Here is a 23146-nt window from a genome sequence, read left to right as displayed (position 1 = left end):
GTGTGTGGGGGTTTTAATATTTTACCTGGGCACAATGGATACGTATACAGTAAGAAGAAAACTATCTTTGTAAGCTTCTCTTGGTTATTTTTTCAGAAAAGCACTCAATTTGTTTTCTCTTTTTTCTTATACAGGCATATTTTTTTCAGGCTCAACAAAAGTATAGCACTTTAAATTATTCCCCAGAGTTTTCATTTTTAGCTAAAATTTGTCTTGGTTTTTCCTGGTACTAAACATTTCAGCACACAAATTGTGGCACAATTTACTACAGGTATTAACACTTTTCTTTTCCATTATTTGCAGGGCACATCAAAGATCACTAGATCTTGGCCAGCAGTCAAGATCAACTAATCTTCACTGTGTCCTCCAATGAATGCAGAGAAAAGGATTTTATGGTACAAAAACCCAATTATTACAGCTAAAATTTTCAGTTATCACATCTAAAAAATGAATAGTCACTTAGTGTGCCCCAAACTCAGTTCTCTAATCCTAACTGACCTCAGCATGAATTGTAAAACCCAACCCCTAATGTTATCTCTTACTCGACCTATTCTTCAAAAATACTCTAAACCGTAGTTGAAATAGATACTGTGACAGAGTTAAATACAATATCATTGTGGTGCCTTATCTTATCACAGTAATAAGTCATGTTATAAAAGCTTCAGCATCTATTTACAATGTTTCAAATTGCCAGAACCAAAAAGCCTGCGTCAGTCTCTGAAATCTTAGGCTGGGTTCACACCTTGGCGTACTATAGGCGTGTTTTTTCTGCTCGTTTTTTGGCACGTTTTTCCGTTCAGTGAAACACGCGTTTTTATACCTCCCTGGCGGTATGTTTTTTTCCTTTTTATTTTCTCTTTTTTTTTTTTTTTTATAAACTTTCAAACTTCTCGCCGATTCCGCCCCCCCCCCTGCAACGCGCACGCTCGCAAGGCAAGGAAGACGGCAGCAGCCGGAGGACACCGCGGGGATAGCAGACAAGGTAAGACCTGTATGCTGTATTCCAGAGTGTGGCTCGGGGTTACCGCTTTGTTAACCCCAGGCCACACTCGGGAATAACAATGGAAACGCACTGAAATACGCCCCAAAGAAGATCCTGTACTTGTTTTGGCGTAGGACGTTTATCAACGCGTTTCCACGGGCTGAAATACGCCCAGGTGGGAACCATGCCCATAGGGAAGTATGGGATTTCACTTGCTGAGCGTTTTTAAGCGCTTCTATCAGCGCTGAAAAACGCCCAGGTGTGAACCCAGCCTTAAGTCCCCACCACTCATACAGTAGCAAACCTAGAATCACTAGGTTTAATGTGTCGACAGACCTATTAACTTACCTGTATATATTTAGGTTGTTGCAAGAAGCCAGAACACTTGGAGAAAACTCTTGCTAACTTCACTTGTGCAAACTCTATGCAGATATTGTATGTCAAGGGATTTAAACAGAGCAATGAAAAGCAGAAGCACTCACCACTTAATTTCAGTTATTTAAGACACTTTAATAAAGTAATTATAAAAAGTGGTAAATTACATTTCTTTATTTTCCATTGAGGGATACAGGAATCATAGGAATGCTAAAAGTAGTATTAAACTCTCAAACTTTAGTTCGATAATGAATCCAGATCAAACAAATATACTAGGGCTGCAACTAATGATTTTTTTAAATAATCGATTAGTTGGCTGATTTTTTTTATCAGATTAATCGAAAAAATTAACTGCCATCCCTAATTTAAAATAAAATACACAAATGCGGTGTTGCAAACAAAGTTCACTTCAGAATAAAACTGCATGCACAATTTGTTGCAATCACACTGCACTGGAGCACACGGCATTGCGGTACTGTGGGTTCCAGTGCGGGTGTCCACAATGCAGGTGGGAGGCGCGTTTGGGGTGCTATTGAAAAGTACACAGCAGAGACAGCTCTGTGATTGCAGAAGATTCGGTCATGTGACTTTCATAGGTCTCTCTCCTCCTGGCTTTTATTTTATTTTTTATTTTAACAACATCAATAATTTTAGTGTGCTCTGCAAACTTTGGACTTCAAAAACTGTATGGCTATACTGCTGCTTTTTAAATCATCCCACTAAGTCTTGAAGAGTAAAAGTCTTAAGTTGTAAGTCTTAAACGGTAACGATCGCATGAGGTCCAAAAACATTCCTTCTACAAACTGGTGTTTCCAAAGTATGTTTACTCACACAAAAGCTGGCAAATCCTTTTGTTCAATCCCTATTTCCATAATTATTTTGAATATTGTGTTATTATTTAAAACAACATATAGATGAGCAAGTTTATCTGTAGCAAGCATTACCATTAAGCTTGTGTATGTGCTTCACATGAAAAGGTTAATGCTATGGTTGAATGAAAGTCTTTTAGTAAGTATAATAAAACAGCTGTGGCTTGCTTACACAAAAACATCCATTTTACTTTAAGTGGATGCTTTGGCTGCCATGTCCTTTTTTCCCTTTTACATGTGCATTAGAAGCACACAAGCACAGCACCCATTATATTCGTTTTCAATTCTTCTGGGGCTTCGAGCTCTGAGGCTGTGTGGTGCCAGGTATTCTCTGCAGCCAACATTGTCTTGTAGCGAACAGCGGAATATTAACCCTGTCATTAATTTCATGTCAAAACCACTTTTTGCGTGACTGGTGGTGTATTACTAAGGGCAAAAAACTTAAAAGTTTGTTTAAAGTTTTCAAGGTTTGTACAGTGTGTGGAGGGGACTTTGAGAAAGGGGAGAAGCTCTTGACATATCCTGGATGCTAGAATGGAGGCGGGAGAGAAGGTCATGTACTGAACAGAGGCAGGTATTTAAGCTAGTATCTGGAGGATGTGAGAAGGTCATGGACACAGCAAAGCCCCCTTGTGGGCTGGTATCTGGAAATTAGCAAATACATGTATGTAGAGGACAAATTATAGGTACATTTTCTTTTTTTTAAGGTTAGCATTAGAAGTTTAAACAGAATTATTTTAGCAATTGGAAGCCTGTAAGTGTGTTTGCATTGAGGTAACTGAAATGATTGATGTAAGAGGATCAGCATAATGGTCGGCCAACTAGGATTTGCAGAATAATACATAGCAATAGCAGCCTCAATGCTTCTTTCAGGAAAGTTTTCTTATAAATCATTGGTGCCCAACAAGTGAGTGCCATAGATGCACTCAAAAGCAGAGTACCGTAAGCTCAATGAGGAACGGTGTGTTGGGATTGAAATGACGTCACAATCGAGCAGAGCAGTAAATGTTCTACTTTCGACCTAAAGATTGTAAGCCCTCACGGGCAGGGCCCTCCTTACCATCTTGTCTTGAATTGTATTGTGATTGTAATGTGTTCCTTATATTGTAAAGCGCTGCGCAAACTGTTGGCACTATATAAATCCTGTATAATAATATCATAACAATGATAATCAGTCAACCCCCTATTTAAAAACATTGCAAGTACAGATAAATACCTGTTGATTGTGCCAGAAATCCAGTGAGCTCCTAACTTCCTGTTGACATAGGCACACCCCCTCCACAACCTAATTTTGTTTCCCAAAAGCATACTATACCTACACAGAGTGTGTGGCCTGCCTATTGGGAGTCAAAGCAGCAGCATTATTCTGCCATAAAGAAAAAAATATATGCATGTTAAGGGAGGCAAAGTTCGTAGACTGGCAGGGATGTTAGTGCTGCTTGGGATTTCAGTGTAGCAGAGGCAGTGACGTCAGGCACAACAGGAAGTTAGGAGCTCACAGACAGGATCAACAGGTATTTGTTTTCTATACTTGCAGTGTGTTAAAAAGAGAACTATGGCCCAACTTTTTTTTTTTTTTGCCATCGTTCTCTTCAGCGCCTGAGGAGGACATTTACTGTGTACTAATATGACCCAAAACTTAGCATATAGCAGGCCTTTTTGTATTTCACTCTGCCCATAATTCTCCTTTAAGGACACATAACAGGGGAACATATGCATGTATTGCAGAGATGTAATGTGTGTGTGGTAGTGCCAGTCTGATTATTGCTAGATCACAGAGGAGAATAATAAAGCCAGGATAGCATGAGAACATGCTATCAAATGAGGCAAATAGGTTCTTGTATAATCCTCCTTCTTTATATAATATTGGAATTCAGTCAGTTTCACTGTGCAGGGTAGTGGATCAAGCACTTGACACCTCTTGCAAATAAGAACTGGATTGCCCAATATGTTCCACTAGCAGTAGGTGCCAATATATGTGTTATTGAGGTAATTGATTAAAGCCCTAAAATAATGTCAGTTAGACTTTATTCTCTTAAGAATTACCCTATCATGGGAAAATAGGCTGTGGATGCTGATACTGGAAAAAAATATACCAATTGCAGCCCTGTTCTAGGTCAGTGACTTGGAAAGTATTAAAGCCAGAGGATGATAGTGGGAACCAAGCAACTACAATTTTTAGATTTGGTCATTATACCAGATTTGACAGTACTTTTTGTATTAGCAAAACTTGATTGTCTGCCAATTGTAGGACATCCTTTCTTTGCCTCTTGCTAGAATTGTATTTCTCTGAAAATTATTTGTTTTAGTGAATATGCTTTTATTCACCCTAAATAATAAAATTCAAATGTAGTTCACAGTGGCTTTGAGTGTAGCACATAGGAAACTGGGAGGGGGGAGGGAATAGAAGTGTCCGTTGTGCCAGGTAATGAGCAGATGCTGCTAATGCAGGGACTGGTAGGGTGATGCCAAGACCCCATCTGCTGCCAGCCTTGGCTCTGTTTGGCTTCTGGCCACATCGGAGGAAACTAAAGCAGCCTGTAGCTCTCATACATCGCACCTCATTCCATGCTTCACAGATTGGATATGAAGGGAACATTGTCCTTATCAGGACTTTATAACAGACTTCTTATCAGCTGATATGTAACCAGTGCATCACCGGAGGCTACCAACAAAGCATACAAAAGCTCCTGAAATGTTTTCAGAATAACATTAGTTGCTGAGATGTTTCTCTTTAGTTTAATTTATGCAAAAACGTACTGCTTACTGGGGTATGGGCACAATAATGCAAAATTGGAAAGGCTGCCTTGGTAAGTAGGATACGTAGGGCGTAGACTCCAAAGATGTTGGGGGAAAATTTAGCTCCTAAAGTTTGCTTAGCCACATAGCAGGCTAATAGGTGTGTGTTGCATATTTATTTACAGCAGAAGAATGACACTTACCTTTGGGATCAAATGGAATGACGGCTATTAAAAATCCAGCCAATAGCCCTTTTCCTAGGAGATGTCTGCAGAAAGTTGTGAGAACTAGTAGACTTCTGTTAGTTTCTTAATCCTGACAGTTTCAGCAATTGCAAGTTTATCTTGATAGGAAACGTGGACTGCCATTACTGACTTGAGAAAAAGCAAGTTGCCTGGCTGTCATACTGATCTCATGAATTTAGTTCTTTGAGTCACAGACCTGGAGCAATCATACAGAACAGGAATTTTGACTTTTCAGGTTTCTCTTGGCACACCGTCAAATCTGCTCAATAACCTAGCATTCCCATTACTCGCATGACTATACTAGTACTCGGTACAGATAGGTCTGTCCTTGATGACTACAGTCTTTTGTAACTTAAAGGAGAACTATGAGGTGAGTGCTTTTCACTCACCTCATAGTTCTAGCCGACCTGTGACAATGAGACTGTCACAGGTCGGCTCAGTAGATCGGGGAGGTGAGCGAACACATACCGGGTTCGCTCGCCTCTCGATCCTGTCACGGCACTCTGCTGTGACAGGGGGTTGGGGAAAAACACTGACCCCATAGTTCTCCTTTAAAGGATACGTGTGTGTTTTTTACTCATCTTCATAGTTAGAGCCGACCTGTGACAAATAAGCTGTCACAGGTCGGCTCTATCGATCGGGAAGTAAGCAGAAACATGCAGCGATCTGCTCACTTCCCGATAGTCTCCCTGCAGGGCTTCCCCCTCCCCTCTCCGATCATCCAGCGCTGAGTGGAGGAACGAATGGGGGAGGGGGCGGGCACAGCTGGCTCTGCCTCTAGATAGGAAGAGCCAGCTGTCACTGACGCAGCTGGGTGGATCTCGACAGTATTGTCGGGATCCATCCAGGCTGCGGCGCTGTCAGTATATCGTGGGCAATAGCCTGCGATTTACTGAGCTTTGGGTCACGGAAGGAAGATAGTATATGTCCTCCCGTGACCCTAAAGAGAACACTTACCCCATAGCTTTTTTTTAATTTCGGACATAAGATAAACTGAAAGAAAGGGGTGCGGAAAAGCTAGAGGAAGTTGGTAATAAATCTGTGAAAAAAAACTGTTGCAATTGACTGACCAGTATTGACCTGGGGGTCACAAAAACACAGAACTATTGCATATTATTTGCTAAAGAGAAGCAGCCCAATTTCCACTAGAGAGGTGCCTGATTCTGTTGTTCACTTGCATGATTAACCTCCCCACAGTTGTCTTTTTCTTTCAAATTTGCATCTAATGGATGGTTCTTGAAGAATCATCAACACACCATGTTTTCTAAGTAAATGTTTGAAACAAAAGAAAAGAATTTCAACCTGTTTCTCAGAAAGCAATTATTGAACTTTGCTCCAGACATATTTTGGTTCAACCAAAAAAAAAAATCTGTCATAACTATCCATCACAAATATTTCACCCTTTTTAAAGTTCACTGTTTAAAAAAAAAAATCTTTATGGATCGAGCATAGATGCCAGCCTCTTCTCCCTAAGGAGAGCAATAATGAAACAGTAAGCAGTGCAAATGGTACCTAATGAGTTTAAGCTGATTTATGCTTGCTTTTCAAAAAGTGCTGTTTGATGTCTAGAAAGTGCTACTGCTGTGAAGTAATGTGGACCATCCATGCTACCCCCGCCAACCTAATGGGTCTTGGGTGGAAGATTTATAGCAATCGGCCTGGGAGCGACAAACGTAATGGAGGCCATTTGCTTTTATTATAAGCAATGCATATTTAAATTAATCTGCTATTTACCTAAACAATTAGCCGCCTCCTAGTGTGAGCACAAAGCCAAAGACGCAATTAGTCCTGCATCTAAAGATGAGACCCAAGTATAAAGTGTCCCTGAGGAGGTTTGACGCTTTCAGCAGAACTGGTCCTGGATAACTTCTCTGCAAAATGGTAATTGCATTAATTGCTTAAAAGGTAAATAATTGTCTAACTGGTTTCAGAGAAGATCAGGCTCCTATTTAAACCTCTCCATTAATTAAGATGGCTTGTAATGGGATTTTCACACTTTTAATGTTTTAAAGTCATTTTGCTGTCTTTTAAATGTTCGCCTCTAAAATGATTTATTCTACTTAATATGACAGTGACTCATTAAGAAGAAGGGGTAGCAGCAAGCTGCTTGGTAGACTATTGGAGGTTGGGATGTGGAAAAGGTTTGAGGTTCTTCTTTATGTTAAGCTGATAGAATAGTACCATAGTCCAGCAGTTGAAACTGGCTTAAAGACTACAGATGGTGTTTATATTACAACCTCTGGTTTTTCATGCACCTGACATACACTTTAACATGTATTGCATGGTACATAGGATGCAAAAATAGCATCCAGCATATAATTTTACTTTGCTACATTGCAGAATAGTGAACCGAAGATTTGTAAACCGTTTAAAATACTTTCTTAGATTTTGGGATCCTTAGGTGTTATTTGCTGCACATTGTGTGCTTAAATCGGGTCTGAAAAACTTACAAAAAGAGATTGTAAATGGCCACCCTGTACAATTTTATGTAAAACCACAATTTTATTGCACAATCATATAGTTATCAATTAAACATTCAACGACAAAAAATACTTATAAAAACACCATTGTGCAGCATCTAATAGTCACTTAACAAGTAGTTATACAAATGTCTCAGTAAATAGAATCCACATGAACTCTATATTTGATATACCATATACTTCTACAGTTGACCTCCGTATCCCACAGAGAAAGGCCTTCACTAATTCAAGTCTCTCTCTATTTTAGATATCCAGAAATAGGATGGTTGAGTTGAGTATTACAGCTTAAAATGGATCTTTATCCCCTTTCACTAAATATCACCTCAGCATGCAGCTCTGCATGCCGATGTGAAATCATCTTACATTTATTAGTTAAACATATTTTTCTTTTACTTACAATTTTTGTTTTTCCACTTCCTGGTCCTCTTGGGTATTGGTGCTATAATGTGCCTAAGCGTTGCTTCCTGAAAAAGTTACATCAGCAGTGCATTGCTGGGCAATTATATTTGTAATCATGAGATCTCAGGGAAAGGCATCTCCAGAGATGGTGTCCTAGTCACATGTGCCAAAGTCCCAGGCAGTAAAGAGAAATAGATTAATCTGCCCTTAGTAAAAATGGCCACTGTGAGAAGAATGGGCAGAAAAAGAGAAATAAGGTATGCAAGGAATATAAAGCCGCAAATTATCAAGAAGCATCTGTTTGTAGATTGCCATTACTAAACATTTCTAAAGGTGTATTTGTTGTCATTTCAAAGATAAGGGTAATGTTCCTCTTTAAGAGGATCAAGCAACAGCATTGTATCATAAGATCAGTTCATGTATATCCTTCATCCCATTGCACTATTTTTATGGGCATTCCTAAGTGCCAATTAGACACACCAACCAGTCAAACATTTGACGTCTGAGCATGCATTTATGTGCACTGATATAACATGGTAGAGTGAATAAATATGCATCACAGTTCCAACATTAATGTGCGCTGATATAACATAACTGGATGAGCTATATATATATATATATGTGTGTGTATATGTGTGTGTATATATATATATATATATTTCCTATCATAAGTCAGCCAGACAATTTAAATCTAAATTCACTGACAGGACACAGCAGGCATATCCATATAGAATTATAGTCCGAATACATCCAATACCGTAAATCAGGGGTCCCCCGACTCTTGAATGACTCAAACCCTGCACCTCAATATCAGGACTAAGGACTGACATGCAGCTCTACAAATACTTCAAAAGATTGGACCTTCCATCATTTATCGACCACTTATTGACCCCCAGACATTTACTGACCCCTTTTAGACCAAACCATTTGATAACCCCTTTGATAATTCCATCAACCGTTGGGGGTTGATAATGACCACCTTGGGGCATCCTGGATTTAAATAACTGCTACCACTAAGCAGAGGTCATCTAATATCTATGGGACAATTGTCAGAATGCCAAGAACTTGCTGAACAGAATACTAATAACTTTTTTTAAATACTTGGATCATTGTTTCCTTTTGGAATACATCTAAAACAACCTGTCAAACAATTAATATGCTTTTGTTTACATCACATATTCCAAGATTCTTAAAATTGCCTATAGGTTTTAAACCGTTACCATATAGCATTTGCAGTTTTACCTGGCTTGACTGACATGCTGTTTGCAGAGGTTTATTTTTCAGACTACAAAATGTCTGCATGTAGGCTAGAGGTGTTCTAAGATCCTAAAAGACCGGATGCAGCAGTCAAAATACAGCACCATGAAGCCTAGCAATGCAAACTCTGAATTGGACCAAAATGTGAATATTTTTAAGGGTGCAGTATCCCTCAGCACCAATAGTTTAATGTACTCCAGCATTAAAACATTCACCGGCCGCATTATAATCTTTACTGTCTATCAGCGTCATATTGGTATTATAAGATCCCTCAACCACATTATAAAGCCCTTCCTGCCTTCACCCAAGCCAGCATTTTAATAAATGCATCTACTTTCTGATACTCTTCAGGTCATGCGTTCCTTTAACCTCCATTTATAAGTAAGCAAATTATCCAAATTGCCATCATGCAAGCTGGATGTGGAATGCCTATTAAGGCAGCACATCGCACTGTGCATGCATTATCCATAAATTATTGCCGAGACTACAAAGGAGACGCAGTTCACACTGTGTCATACATATGACTTGCAAGAAAACAGATCTAACTCCTAGCCAACCTTTTTTTATATAATAAAATATAACTTTTTTTTTTCTTTATCAACAATTAGCATTATATAACTCTTCTGTGTATTGTAAATTTACAAATCGTAGTGTGACAATAAAAATCACTTAATTAAGTGCCTTTTAAAATCTACTACAATACATATAAAATGCTCTTTATTACCATGTCAACAGTATAGTTTTTGAAAAATGGAACATACTAAATCTATCCATGCAATCCACATGAATGTAAATCTGCACATATAAACTATATAAAAATATGTGGGCGCCCTATTAATTAGCGATGCTGCTATATTAAAGCCATAACTAAAATTTAATTTATTGCAGCCTACCAGTCTTTAGATGCAGTGGCTGCATTCATTTTCACTTTTCTAAGGCTAAGAACATTTTCAGCAAGTACAGAAAATATCTGTTGATCTTGTTGTCACTTCCTGAGAGCTTAAAAGTAAGCACAAAGACCCTTTTTTTTTTATTGTGTAAACTACTGGTCCCATCAATGCACCATTTAATGGAGATGAACAAAGGCCAGTGTGTGTGACAACCACTCCTAACCCCTGTGGATACAGTGGAGAAATGAGTGACGATGTGCATGATTACCTGGTGAAAATAAAGGGAAACAATGTGAAAACAAAAGCGAATGCAGCCACCTCATCTAAAGACTGGTTAACTGCAAAACATTATTTTTTTATTTTTAGAAAAAATTATATAGTTCTAACACGCATGCTGTTTTCTCATCCACTGTTTAGAGGAGCCATATGTAGATCCAGACACCTCACTATGACTCCCCACAAGAAAACTGAAGCATAGAATCATGCTTTGTATACTTGCTCTTCAGCAGAAATCAATTAAGCACCTAATAGATCCACCAGGGCACTCATCCACTATATTGCAGAAACACCTGAGAGAAAGAGCGCATGAATGTTCAAAAGACTATTCTCCAGGGAGTTTGGCCAGCTGCCCTAGGTTTACAAGGAGGCCCTTTTAGAAAGCCTCTGCAAAAATGTATCAAAGGTGTTGTGGTGGATGGTTAGCTATCTTTTATCTACATGCTTAGTTTCTGTTTATATAGTCACAACAACTTTCACTAAAATGTGTTATTCTCTATGATGAAAATGCTGTAGTGGCTTTTTAGTACATCAAGAACTGTGTTGCTTTTTCACAGGTTCCGTCGATGTTTGGTGTATTCATGCTAGGCGGGAACCTATCCATTACTATCGTCACAACCAAAAAATCCAGGCACTAGCCCTGTGCCCAGAAACAGCTGCTATAGCAACAGCATCTAGTTTTGAAGTAAAAGTGGAGAGTCCTGATGATCGAGGGTACTGGCGAAGTAGCTGCATTTTTCATACTCAAAAACTGGTGAGTTTTGTTAACATCAAAGTCTTAAGCGCAAGTGTTTTTTTTTTTTTATAGGAATTCATGTAGAAGAAATAATTTAATATAAAATATTTTGTGTTTGCTAATGTTTTAAAAACAAATTTGTATGTTTAAGGTGTAATTATATATAGTAATGGGACAGCCATATTTGTTCATTGCATATTCAGGTTTTACCAACTGCTGTGTTGTACAGTGGTTCTACTTAAAGGAGAACTATGGGGTTAAGGCTTTTCCCCATAGTTCTCCTTAGGGTAACGGGAGGACACTAACTAGCGTCCTCCCGTCACCCTAAGCTCAGTATACTGCGCGCTACTGCTCGCGGTATACTGAGACGCTGAAGCGGATCCGACAATTATGTCTGGATCCGCCCAGCTGCATGAGTGACAGCTGGCTCTGTCTATCTGTCACGGCAGAGAGCTGTGACAGGATCGAGAGGTGAGCGAACGCCGGTATGTGTTCGCTCACTTCCCGATCTACTTAGCCGACCTGTGACAGTCTCATTGTCACAGGTCGGCTAGAACTATGAGGTGAGTGAAAAGCACCCATTCACACTTGCGATTGGGGCCGATTGGGACGAATTGCTCTGTGAGACTTGTGCGAACAACTGCGGATAGAAAGCAATGACTGTTGACAGCAGCCGCACGTATTAATGTATTCGGACATACTGCGGATGATTGTCCCTGGACGCAAACAGTTTGCTTTCATGGGCAGTCGTTTGTAGGTAATCGCAGCATGCTTGTTTACATGCGTACAGCTGCAGGAGCTGTCAGCTGTCATTGCTTTGTTTGCATAAATTATTCTTAGAGACTCACCAAATTGGCCCCCATTGCAAGTGTGAATGTAGCCTTTAGCAACCATACACTGTTCTATTTTTTACATTCAGCCTGCGGGCTGGACAAAAAAATAGAACAGACTCCTCCATCAATGCTATATGAGGTTTGATTGAGGAATCTCCGCTATTTCTTTTGTATTCTGACAGCGGCCACTGTCAGAATACCCACACAGCTCATTGGCTGCCGGCTGTGTTCATTCAAAGATTTCCGACCGCCTCCTTCAGTCAACCGATAGAGGGATGCCAGCCAAAAGTGTGAATTTCAGCCTATTCATTAAGAACTAGTCGAAATTTGCATAATGTATGACCAGCCTTACTGCTTCTGCTCACAATGCAAGTCTGTGTGTTGCCCAGCTTAAAAAGATGCATTACATATGTGGTTGATATCTTATCTCAACAGCTGAAGGCAAAAGTTGCTTTCACACACAGAAATTAAGCTGTTTCCTCTTAAAGCTGAACTAACTCATGCAAATGTTGTTAAAAATGATGTGCAAATGTTTAAATTTTACATCTGTATACAAATAAGGGCTTGTGTCATTGGGCAAACGCAACATGATTTTAGGTGCATTCTTCTTTGACACTACAGAGATTATTACATTTTTCACCTTTTTTTTTTTTTTTTCCAACTGCAGATTTTAGAGTTTGTAAAATGCCCCCCAAACCATATATTTTCTCAAAGCGCAGGCCTGGTAGAATAAAAAAGATGGTGCTGCAATAATTGCACAAATGTTTGTCAAATCTATAATAAACCGATAAAAATACACCGTTAAATTGATAAAAGCACACTAAAATCAGTATCTGTGCATACAAAAAATACTTTTCTTACTAAATTTAAAAGATAAAATTGTATTGAGTTACAAACAAATATTTGTAAATTTAACGCCTTTTTGCGAAACTGTCAAAATATGAAGTAACACAAAATTGTAAATAAGCAACTTATGTTAAAAATCGTTTGTGTGTTGTGATAAAATGATACAGGCGTACATTTAATCACAACGCAGTGCATTACAATGCGTGGCAATCCGTCACAACGCTTTGCCATGCGCTACCACACAGTTAAATTGTTATTTTAAAAAGAAAAAATAATCAACCACTGCAACGCGTTCTAACAACGCAGTGCATGTGCTTGGCTTACACCACCATATGGTGGATATGTTGTCTGTGTGTGGGAAGGGGTTGGTGTTTTATTTTTCTATTATTATTTTTTACTGTTGCGGGGCGGCGCTAAAGAGACCCATGACCTTTAGCTTTTGAAATCCAAAATACTGCAGCCTCCGCTCTGAATGAATGGAAAGCACTCAGTACAAAGGCTTCCCATTCATTCACGAACGGGAGATAGATAGTAAAATATTTACTATCATCCAGTTATGAATGGGTAGCAGCCTCTGTACTGTGTGCTTCTGCCCATTCAGAAACTCATGAATGAACAGGAAGTGATGTAAAGCGCTTCCTGTTCATAAGTGGGGACTCCTAGTACTATTTGTCCCCAGTTATTTACAAACATTGGAGTGATCAGCGAATCTCTCTAGTGTTTGCTGTGCACACAGAGGATCGGTAAATATCACAGATCCTCCGCTCGGTCACGCACAGAGCCGCTGTCATCCTGAAGCTGACAGGATGATAGCGACTCCGCTCTTTTACCCACTCGCCGATCTCTCTCTTTCTCTCTCTCTCTCTTTCTTTCTCTCTCCAGCCGCTCGGCCATCCTGGCAAGCGGCTCCCTTAGCCTCACCCCCGCCAGCTTCAGTGGACATTTTCTCCTCTGATCCCCTCTGCCCATACAGACGGGGAAGAGCAGCAGTGATCAGGTAAGTAAAAAATTTTATCGTTTTTTAACTCGAGATGGCCTTTAAGCTGCTTTTACTTTCCCGTTGACTTGTTTGGGGAAAGAGCCTGTGCGAACAAAAACTCATTTATAAGCCTGCACTAGAAGCATTAGCTCAACAGATCTGCTGATTCAAAACTGGTTTATATTTGTGCAAACAGCACACCATTTTGGTTTGATTTATGTACTCCTCTCCATATTTTTTGCAGGTTAATTTCCTCCATTTGATTCATAGCTCCGAAGGATGTCCTGTTGCTGTTGCTGCTGCTGAAGAAATAGTATATCTCTTAAAACCAGAAGTCCCTGAAAAGATATTGCACTCTACATATGGCCACACAGTCACCAGCTTAGATGTTTCTCTTGATCAAGCAGCATTTGGAGTCAAAAGTTATGGCTGGTTCTCAAATAATGGCAATAAGGTAAAGAGGTTGCTGAGATGGCCCTAAAAAGCAGTGTAATGCCACTTTACTTGAATATTGTTAAAAATGTTAATTTTGTAATTCGAGGTAACATTTCAGATTTCATCTTTAGGTTTGTTGCAGAGTCTTTCATCCTTGGCCATGTGTGTACAGGGTGCTAGATATATTTAATGCTTCCCTTATTGTGGCACTGGGACTGATATTGTGGTTATAGAATTCCATTCCCTCCTGCTTAGCACTCAGTTTGAGAAAGTTACAGCAGTGGAAACAATTAGAAACTGCAATGTATACAACTAAGGTGAAAAGGATTTTTATTTCACAACAAAACTTCAAGTGAATTTTAACATTTGGTTTAAATTCAACAACTTTCCTTGGTTCTGTTAGTGGTTCTCTCAAATAACCACAGTTATGTATTACCCACATTTAGTAGTAGATAATAATGTTTTAGCACATTGAATGTTAAAGTTTTCACAGATGCACAGGCTATTGGGCAGACAAACACGTACACCTAAACTGCAAATTATTGGTTTGTGGATGTCATGCCCGCTGACTTTACAGGTCTTTGGCAATAAATGGCATGTTTGATGTGGTCATACAAACACTATATCCTTCAAATAAATGAAATGTTCATGGGAGCAGTCAAAGTTGGTAAAATTAAGTCTTCCCCATGAATGGTCATATCTACTTAAAGGAAACCTTTACTGGCTATGCTGACCTGCCTAAATGTTAGTAAATGTTAGCTACTTGACCGCCTTTAGCTTCAGTACAAAGAACTGACTTGGAACAAAGTTCAGTAAAGTTAGAACTCCTTATCTCCACAATGTTTCCAGTTCAGTGACTTAAAACACTGAAGCTTGACAGCCAGGCAACTAAAATGTTCAGATGTTGGGAATGGCGCAGTACAAGATTCCTTTAAGATTTTTCAGCCAACACCCAAAGTAATAAAGGAAATAAGTAAGATGGTGCTTCAGGACAGTTCTTTTTGCTATATACCAAAAAAAAAAAAAAAAGATATAAAATTCAGGCTATTTTTCATCCAAATTACATGATAAAATTGCATGGAATATATCAGATGTAAGCCTACACTATAGATTTATTATTGGATATGTGGTACGAACAATTACAACTTCCATCTTTATAAAATCAAACTCGGATATTATTATATAGCCCATATAACTTATAAATCAGGTAACATGCTGGAAGAGCTTTGTGGAAACAAGGGGTAACATTTGTCACATGTAACACAAAAAGTTATTGCTTGCAGGTTTTTATTGCTAATGTAATGTAAGAATCCAGCACCTGAAGTTCCAGTTAAAGACTTTACTAAAGTTCTGTATAAGACCAACGTAACATTTCGGGGCACAATGGTCCCCTTTAGCAAGATGACACCTTCATAAAGAGATCCACTATGCCCACAAAGTGTTTGTGGGTCTTATATGAAACTTTAGTAAAGCCTTCAATTGGAACTTGGTGTGCTGGCTTCTTTCTACATTGGATATTGCATGCCGAGCACCTCTTTACACATTTGCAAGGAGGTAAACGTGCATTATGGATTATTTACATTTAGGTTTTAATTGTTGTCTTTGTCCCCTTGAATAAAGAGATTCACCCTTTTTATTTGTATCGGTGACCCCTGTGATTATAAAAACACAAATTGTTTTGCTTTCATGAGAATTAGTATAAAGGGGGAAATCTTACAGTGGACACTTATTTTGGTGACAAATGTCTAAGAGGTCATTTTCCCCACTGTGGAAACATTTTCTCTTCCTGTTGTGTCTACAGGTGAGAAGTCTCCCCAATGCCACATAAATGGCAAAAAAACAAAACGGGTTATAACCATTCTGGACTCAATCCAAAACAGAAAACAAATAAGGGCTATATGTACACTTTAACTCCTGACTGATACAAATTTAGCTCTAACCATTGTCTCAGTGTGCAATCCATCATCCACTTTTCCAGGACCTGCAGTGTAGTGCAGGCCCTGCTATCCTCTGTTATCCCCTAGAGAGCCCTGGAAACCTAAAAACCCTGGGTACTGTAGTATGCAAATACCAACTTGAAGTCAATGCTTGGTCTAACTTTCCCACCCACCATCGCTGCCCATTAATGCGATAGGCTTCCTCCCAGACAAATAGGATGCCAAGGGAGCATATCAGAGCACTCTATGTTTTCCATCTTCTTGGGTGCTTAGGAAATAACAGGGTGAGGGTGCTTGAACTGACATATTAATGGCAATTTTATATAGGCTCTAGTTTCTATAATCAAAAGAAACAAAGCGCTAAAGGTAGCTGTATGAGCAAAAGAATAAGCTATAATTGATTCTGGCGAGGTCAGTATGGAAGCTAATATAAAAGTATAAAACAGGACTAGCCTCATAGACAAGTAGTTTCTATAGGTACTCTTTATAACAAAAGAGCCTATCCAAACGCAAACAATTTTAGTTCATTCTCATTTTAATAAACATCCTTGGCAATGAAAAGAGTGTGAATTAAGATTACAGCTTTATGAAGATCGTATATTTATTACCCTTCTGCTATTGTTTTCTTTCATGTGTACAACCCTCTGCAGCTACCGGAATTTTTATATAGCCTTTGTTCTCATGTTAGCTAGAGGAGATAAAACCTGTTGTTAAGTGAAGTATTTTACAATAGCGGCAGTATTAAATAACACTGAATGGGTTAAGATAATCATTACCGTGTAAACGAATCATAGCCACAGAAATGAAGTAATCCAGATGGCTGCAGTGTGCTAGGTGCAGGGACTGGTGCTTGGCACTGCTTTCCCAGCTGACATCACCCTGCAAATCAATCAGGTTGCGCCTCTTAGGATAATTACTGCGTGCCCCCTGAAGAGAAAGGGAGCTTTGTGATTGGATGTCTCCCATATCCACACACATCTCGTGTTTTGGAAAAAAATTTGAAATAACTGGTGATGAATAATTTTACATCTCTGTTAAGTGTGTTAATCGATCATCATTTCATGTTGTCATCTTGATTTCTGATACTTTTATGGCTATTCTTAGTAATTTGTGTGAGATGGTTTTAGGGACATTCATTTGCACAATGAGCTTTATAAATGAGCTGCATTGCAGAATACAGTCCTTTTGTACATCTAATACACACATTAAATGCATAAAAGTGGATTTTTAAAGAGCATGGACAGCTAATGCCATCTAGGAAATATTGCATCTGTACTAACCTCCGGAAACAAACTTGCGCTACCTTAAATCTGAAACTTACTTAAAGGAGAACTATGAGGTGAGTGATTTTCACTCATCCTCATAGTTCAAGCCGACGGCAAGTGAGCGAACACATACAGTTAGAGATCACTTCTCGATCATCTCCCTGCAGAGAGCAGTGACTGTGAGTCACGGCTCCCCGCAGGGATCCCCCTCCCCGCTCCTATCCCCCAGCGCTGACTGGAGGAACGGACAGGGGAGGGGGAGGGTACAGCTGGCTCTGCCTCTAGATAGGCAGAGCCAGCTGTCACTCACCAAACTGGGTGGATCTCAACAGCATTGTCTGGATTCGGCTGCGGCGGTCTCAGTATACCGCGAGCTGTAGCTCGTGATACACTGAGCTTTAGATCATGGGAGGACGATAGTATATATCTTCCTGTGACCCTTAGGAGAACTAGGGGGAAAAATAATTACCCCATAGTTCTCTTTTAAAGGAGAACTATGGGGTTAGGGCTTTTCCCCATAGTTCTCCTTAGGGTAACGGGAGAACACAAACTAGTGTCCTTCCGTCACCCAAAAGCTCAGTATACCGCGAGCTATACCGTGAGCATACTGAGACGCCGCAGCCGAAACGGATACCGACAATTATGTCTGGATCCACCCAGCTGCGTAAGTGACAGCTGGCTCTGCCTATCTAGAGGCAGAGCCAGCTGTACCCACCCCCTCCCCCGTCCGTTCCGCCAGTCAGCGCTGGAGGATCAGACTGGAGGGGTGAATCCAGTCCCTCCCCTGTCACGGCTCTCTGCCGTCACAGGATCGAGAAGTGAGCTAGCACCGGTATGTGTTCGCTCACTTCCCGATCTACTGAGCCGACCTGTGACAGTTTCATTGTTAATAATAATTCTCCTTTAAGCTGTAGAAAGATTGAGTAGGCTTCTCTTTGCCTTTTATCCAGGACTGCTCCTTCTTATCACATAATCCTATACTGTGCAGATTCCATCTCTGATAAACTATAAGGCCAGTGCTGGAATTGTGAAACATACTTAACTATGTTTCTGTAGCTCATACTGACAATTATGGGGATTTATAGTGACGCTAAACTTAATGAATGCATTCAAGTACCTTAACTATTAACAAAAATGCAGCTTTTTCGTGTATCACTGGGCTGTAGATCCTCAAATCATCTCTGAATTCATACTGACACTGTTTTTTCTGGAGGGTGGCTACTTTTGTTCCCCATGGTCCCTGTGTGTGTTGTAAAGTAGCCACTGCTCCAAGCTCACGCCCATGATGAGCTACAATCTCAATATAAATTAGTTAACTAAACGTGAGATTGTAGTCCATCACGGGAGTGAGCTTGGAGCAGTGGCTACTTTACAACACACGCAGGGACCATGGGGAACAAAAGTCGTTATGTGGACCTATATGGGCTGCTCGACCACACTATGTATATGGCCTTCTCATCCCATGGTTGGAAGGCCACAAGCCTTAAAGGAGAACTATGAAGTGATTTCTAGCTCTAACTATCCTCCATTTTTGGAGCTGAACTGTGACAAAGAAGCTGTCACAGGTCGGCCCTATCGATTGGGAAGTGAGCGAACACATATCGTCGCTCGCTCACATTCTGATCGTCTCCCTGCAGTGAGTGGTGACTGTCAGTCACCGCTCCCCGCAGAGATTCCCCCCCCCTCCCCTCAACTCTCCGATCCTCCAGCACTGACTGGAGGAACGGACGGGGGAGGGGGTGGGTACAGCTGGCTCTGCCCCTAGATAGGCAGAGCCAGCTGTCACGCAGGGTTGATCTCGACGGTATTGTCCGGATCGGTCCTGGCTGCGGCGCTCTCAGTGCCCGCGATATGCTGAGCTTTGTGTCACTGGAGGAGGTTAATACATGTCATCCTGTGACTGTAAAGAGAACTATGGGGAGAAACATTTACCCCCGTAGTTCTTTTTTAAGGCCTCCCACCATCCTAAAACTGGCCTGTATAGAATAGCATTCTGGCCAGAGAGCTACGCGTGTTCACAGAAAACACTGTAGCTGTGCTAAACAGAAAAATTCTGATGATCTGAGTTCCCTGTAACCCACCACAGCCAAAGCCCAGATAGCTGCTTGCATGGAGGATGGGTAGGCCTACTTACTAATTCTGTATTGCGTAACTTCTCTCTTGCTGCATCACTAGTCAAATGATGAAGAAACACCCCACTTAGTACTGACACTTTCATATGTTATATGTTCTGTGTGTTTGAAAACAGCAAGGAACCTACAGTGAGTATGTTGTGGAAATGCCTCTCCTGCATTACAAACAGGCCAATATAAAAATGTTCCATGGTATCTAGATTATAGACAAAGGGGAGAGGGGTAAATTGGTGTAAAACACACATGCTTGGATACAAAAAAGCTGTAGCCATAGGAAAATAGAATGTGCTCCCTGTTTGTACTTTAACATTTGATTTTCAGTTTTGATTGGAGTGTGCCCGCTTATTGCCACCACATGTGCCCCAGTATGTGGTTCAGATAATGTGCGGAGGGAATTTTGTTCCTTCCTGCCTGTTCCCCCATGCTTGTACAATAGCACTTTCATCTCCACATGAGTCATGCTTGGATTGTTTATTCAGAGGAAGAATCTTTCAGTTAAACTGAAAATGGTGGAACCACCAAAGATTCTTGCTGTAAAAACGAATCCTTCATAGGATGGCGAGTGGGCAGTGGCAATCACTCCATTTACTACAAAGAATCTGTGTAAATTCACTTATTGGGGAGCTGGAAGCTACACAGTATTTCCTTTATTAAAAAGTAATAATGGTGCGTGGGGATGGACAAAGATTGATGGCTTGAATGGATTACCCTTTCATGTGCATACAATCATTTGGTGAATAAGGAAAGCTAGAACCTGACATACTTTTCATCGATAATTATGGTACATTTTTGTGTTTTTTAAGATTCTTCTGTGTTATACATGTTGTGGGTTTTATGGTACCTAGCATGGGGCACTAGCATCTTCAGATGACTGATGTCAGTTGGTATGTGTATATTTTCATCTGCTCTGGCTAGTCACCTTGTTCTGTCCATCACCTTGATAAATCTATTATGCCACTTGCAGAAAACAAAATAGTGACTTTAGTGTTTAGTGCATGTCCTCATTAGAGAAACAGGAAGGCCTTATTCAAATAGGCTTCAATGTGTATTAGATGTATACAGCATTTTTTGGCAATCTTTTAAGTTTTGAGCAACTTTGTTAAAGCCTTTAAAACCGCATTCACCTCCAGTTTTGGGAGGTTGTCTGAACTCAGGGAAGGACAGTATTGTCCGCTATATACTGAGCTTTGGGTCATGGGAGGATGTTAGTATATGTCCTCCCGTGACCCTAAAGAGAACTATGGGATAAAAAGGTTACAACAAGCTTTAAAAGAGAACTATGGGGTAACCTTTTTAAATCTTAAAAATATCTTATTTGTGTATCACTCGGCTGTAGATCCTCAAATCATCTCTGAATTGGTGCCGACACTGTCCTTCTGGAGGGTGCCTATTTTTGTTCCCCACTGTTCCTGTGTGTGTTGTAAAGCAGCCCCCCTCCAGAAGGAAGGACAGTGTCAGCACCAATTCAGAGATGATTTGAGGATCTACAGCTGAGCGATGCACAAATAGGATGCATTTTTGTTAATAGTTAAGGTACATGGATGCATTTTTAAGATTTAACTCCTGAGTTTAGTGTCACTTAAATGGTGTGTAGAATTTTTGGGTGTTGGTATAACAGACTGCTCATAGCAAAGTTTGCCCTCCACCTACTAAGCTACCTTGGCTAAAGACATGATAAGCTGAAGTAAGAGGAGAGATTTCTTTTTTTTTTAGATTTCTACGCTTTAAGCAATGAAAATCTGACGGGTGCCTTACCTCATTCATCCAACACTAAGTTTTGGTTGGGGTTCCACGTGGGATGCTGTTTTTGTTTCTCATTTCGTTAGGAGTGAACATGTAATGAAATGTAAAAAAATAAATTTCACTGGATTTTTCACTAAAATTAAAACGGGCAAAAAAAAAAATCTTGCCCACTATTACCCAGAGCAGTAAAAAAGGTTATACTCGGTCCATGTGATGCACACACTAAACAAGAACAGGTAGGTCACTCATTTTCCTCAGTGAAAGAAGTGTCTACCCTTAGACTACATTCACCACAAAGTCCCAGCAGGTTTTACTTTACCATGTCAGATCTAACTTGCATTGTTCCTGCTTTCATAAAATGTACCAAATGTATATCCAAACCTTTGCAAAGAAGTACAGGTAAGCGTAGATCCAGTTTTTGTTTTTATTAGAAGGTTATTATGTATCCTGACATTATGCTTGTTCAATAATGTTTATTGCTCTCATGGGACCTATTGTTGTGCACATAGACATGCTCTAAGTGCGGCAGATTAGAAAAGTTTATGAATGCCCGCTTCTCATCACCTTTGGGATGGCATAAGACGTCAATCCTGTGATTGTTAGCAGACCCGATATTTTATATCTGCTTCAAAACTGGCCTCATAGCCACCTTGGCTCGATATCAAAGATGACATCAGATTGTAGCAATCTGCTTTTTAAATTAAACATCTATTATTCATGTATCATAAACTTTTTTTGTTGCATCTCTAGGTACTGTTAATTATACAGAGTAAAATCAGTCTGTCTTACTAAGCAGCTTTGATGGTAAAGTGCTTTGGATACTCAGTCATTGGCATTTATTACCAATTTTTAAATCTTGTTTTTGTCACGCTTGTATTGAAAGTTGTTGCTTGATTTATTTATTGTGTTTTGTTCATACACAGATTCATGTATACAACCTGCAGACTGGTCAGTGCCTCACAAACTTGGGTAACTCTGCCGGAGACTTTTCCTGTATTAATTTAAAAGATAGCCCCCCTAATCTTCTGGTAACTGGAAACCGAGATCGGAGGTAGGCTACACTTTATTGTTAAATTAATTCTTAAATAGTTGTAGAAAGAACTTCTCTGCAAAGGAGTTAATTTACATTCATCACTGATTTATGGCATTCATAATTCCTGGCTCAAATAAGATCACTTATGGAATGCAGCATGCAGAGATATATTTTACTGTTTTTTTTGTTTTGTTTTGTTTTTTTAAACTGTTCCTTTTTATGTTCAAGTTCATTTTTCCTTTTTTTTTTGTCCAATAAATAGGACATATTGCTTATGCATATTTCATATATATTATTTTTAGGCAGCAGCCTTTGAACATGTTTACCGCCTTAACTGTGTTAAAAAGAGCCTGTTGATTACAGAATTGAATGGCTGAAGCTCAGATTACACACCCAGCTGAACAGGTCAGAGGAGTGACTCAGCCTGCTATATTCAGACAGGGAAATTCATTATTTACTATATACTTTGTTTAGAAAACCCAGAATACTGTGCATACCTATTGACGTTGCCTATACTAAATGTTTATCTGATAATTAAAAATGTAATTACAATTGTCCCAAACCCATTAGGGCTTTCCTTCAGGCCTTGTTCACACCGAAAGCGTGTGCGTTCCAGAGCGGTAGCTGCTGGAACGCACCGCGATCGCTGTTAAACTTCCCCCCCGCGTTTTGGGGCAGGAGGGGGCGAGGCAGAG

The 23146-nt window shown here is 39.9% G+C and overlaps 1 protein-coding gene across 1 annotated transcript in view; it reads left to right on the top strand.

Moving 5' to 3' along the window:
* FBXW8 (F-box and WD repeat domain containing 8) overlaps positions 1-23146 on the top strand; it is a 107524-nt gene that overhangs the window by 61391 nt on the left and 22987 nt on the right. The window contains exons 6-8 of the mRNA XM_018554280.1: positions 11070-11266; positions 14151-14360; positions 22342-22469. Coding sequence (XP_018409782.1) covers positions 11070-11266; positions 14151-14360; positions 22342-22469 — 535 coding nt within the window. The remainder of the gene's footprint in view (positions 1-11069; positions 11267-14150; positions 14361-22341; positions 22470-23146) is intronic.

Source organism: Nanorana parkeri, unplaced genomic scaffold (genome assembly GCF_000935625.1).
Source record: "Nanorana parkeri isolate BGI_ZX_2015 unplaced genomic scaffold, ASM93562v1 scaffold152, whole genome shotgun sequence".
Classification (NCBI taxonomy): domain Eukaryota; kingdom Metazoa; phylum Chordata; class Amphibia; order Anura; family Dicroglossidae; genus Nanorana; species Nanorana parkeri.
This window is presented reverse-complemented; position numbering and strand designations above follow the sequence as displayed.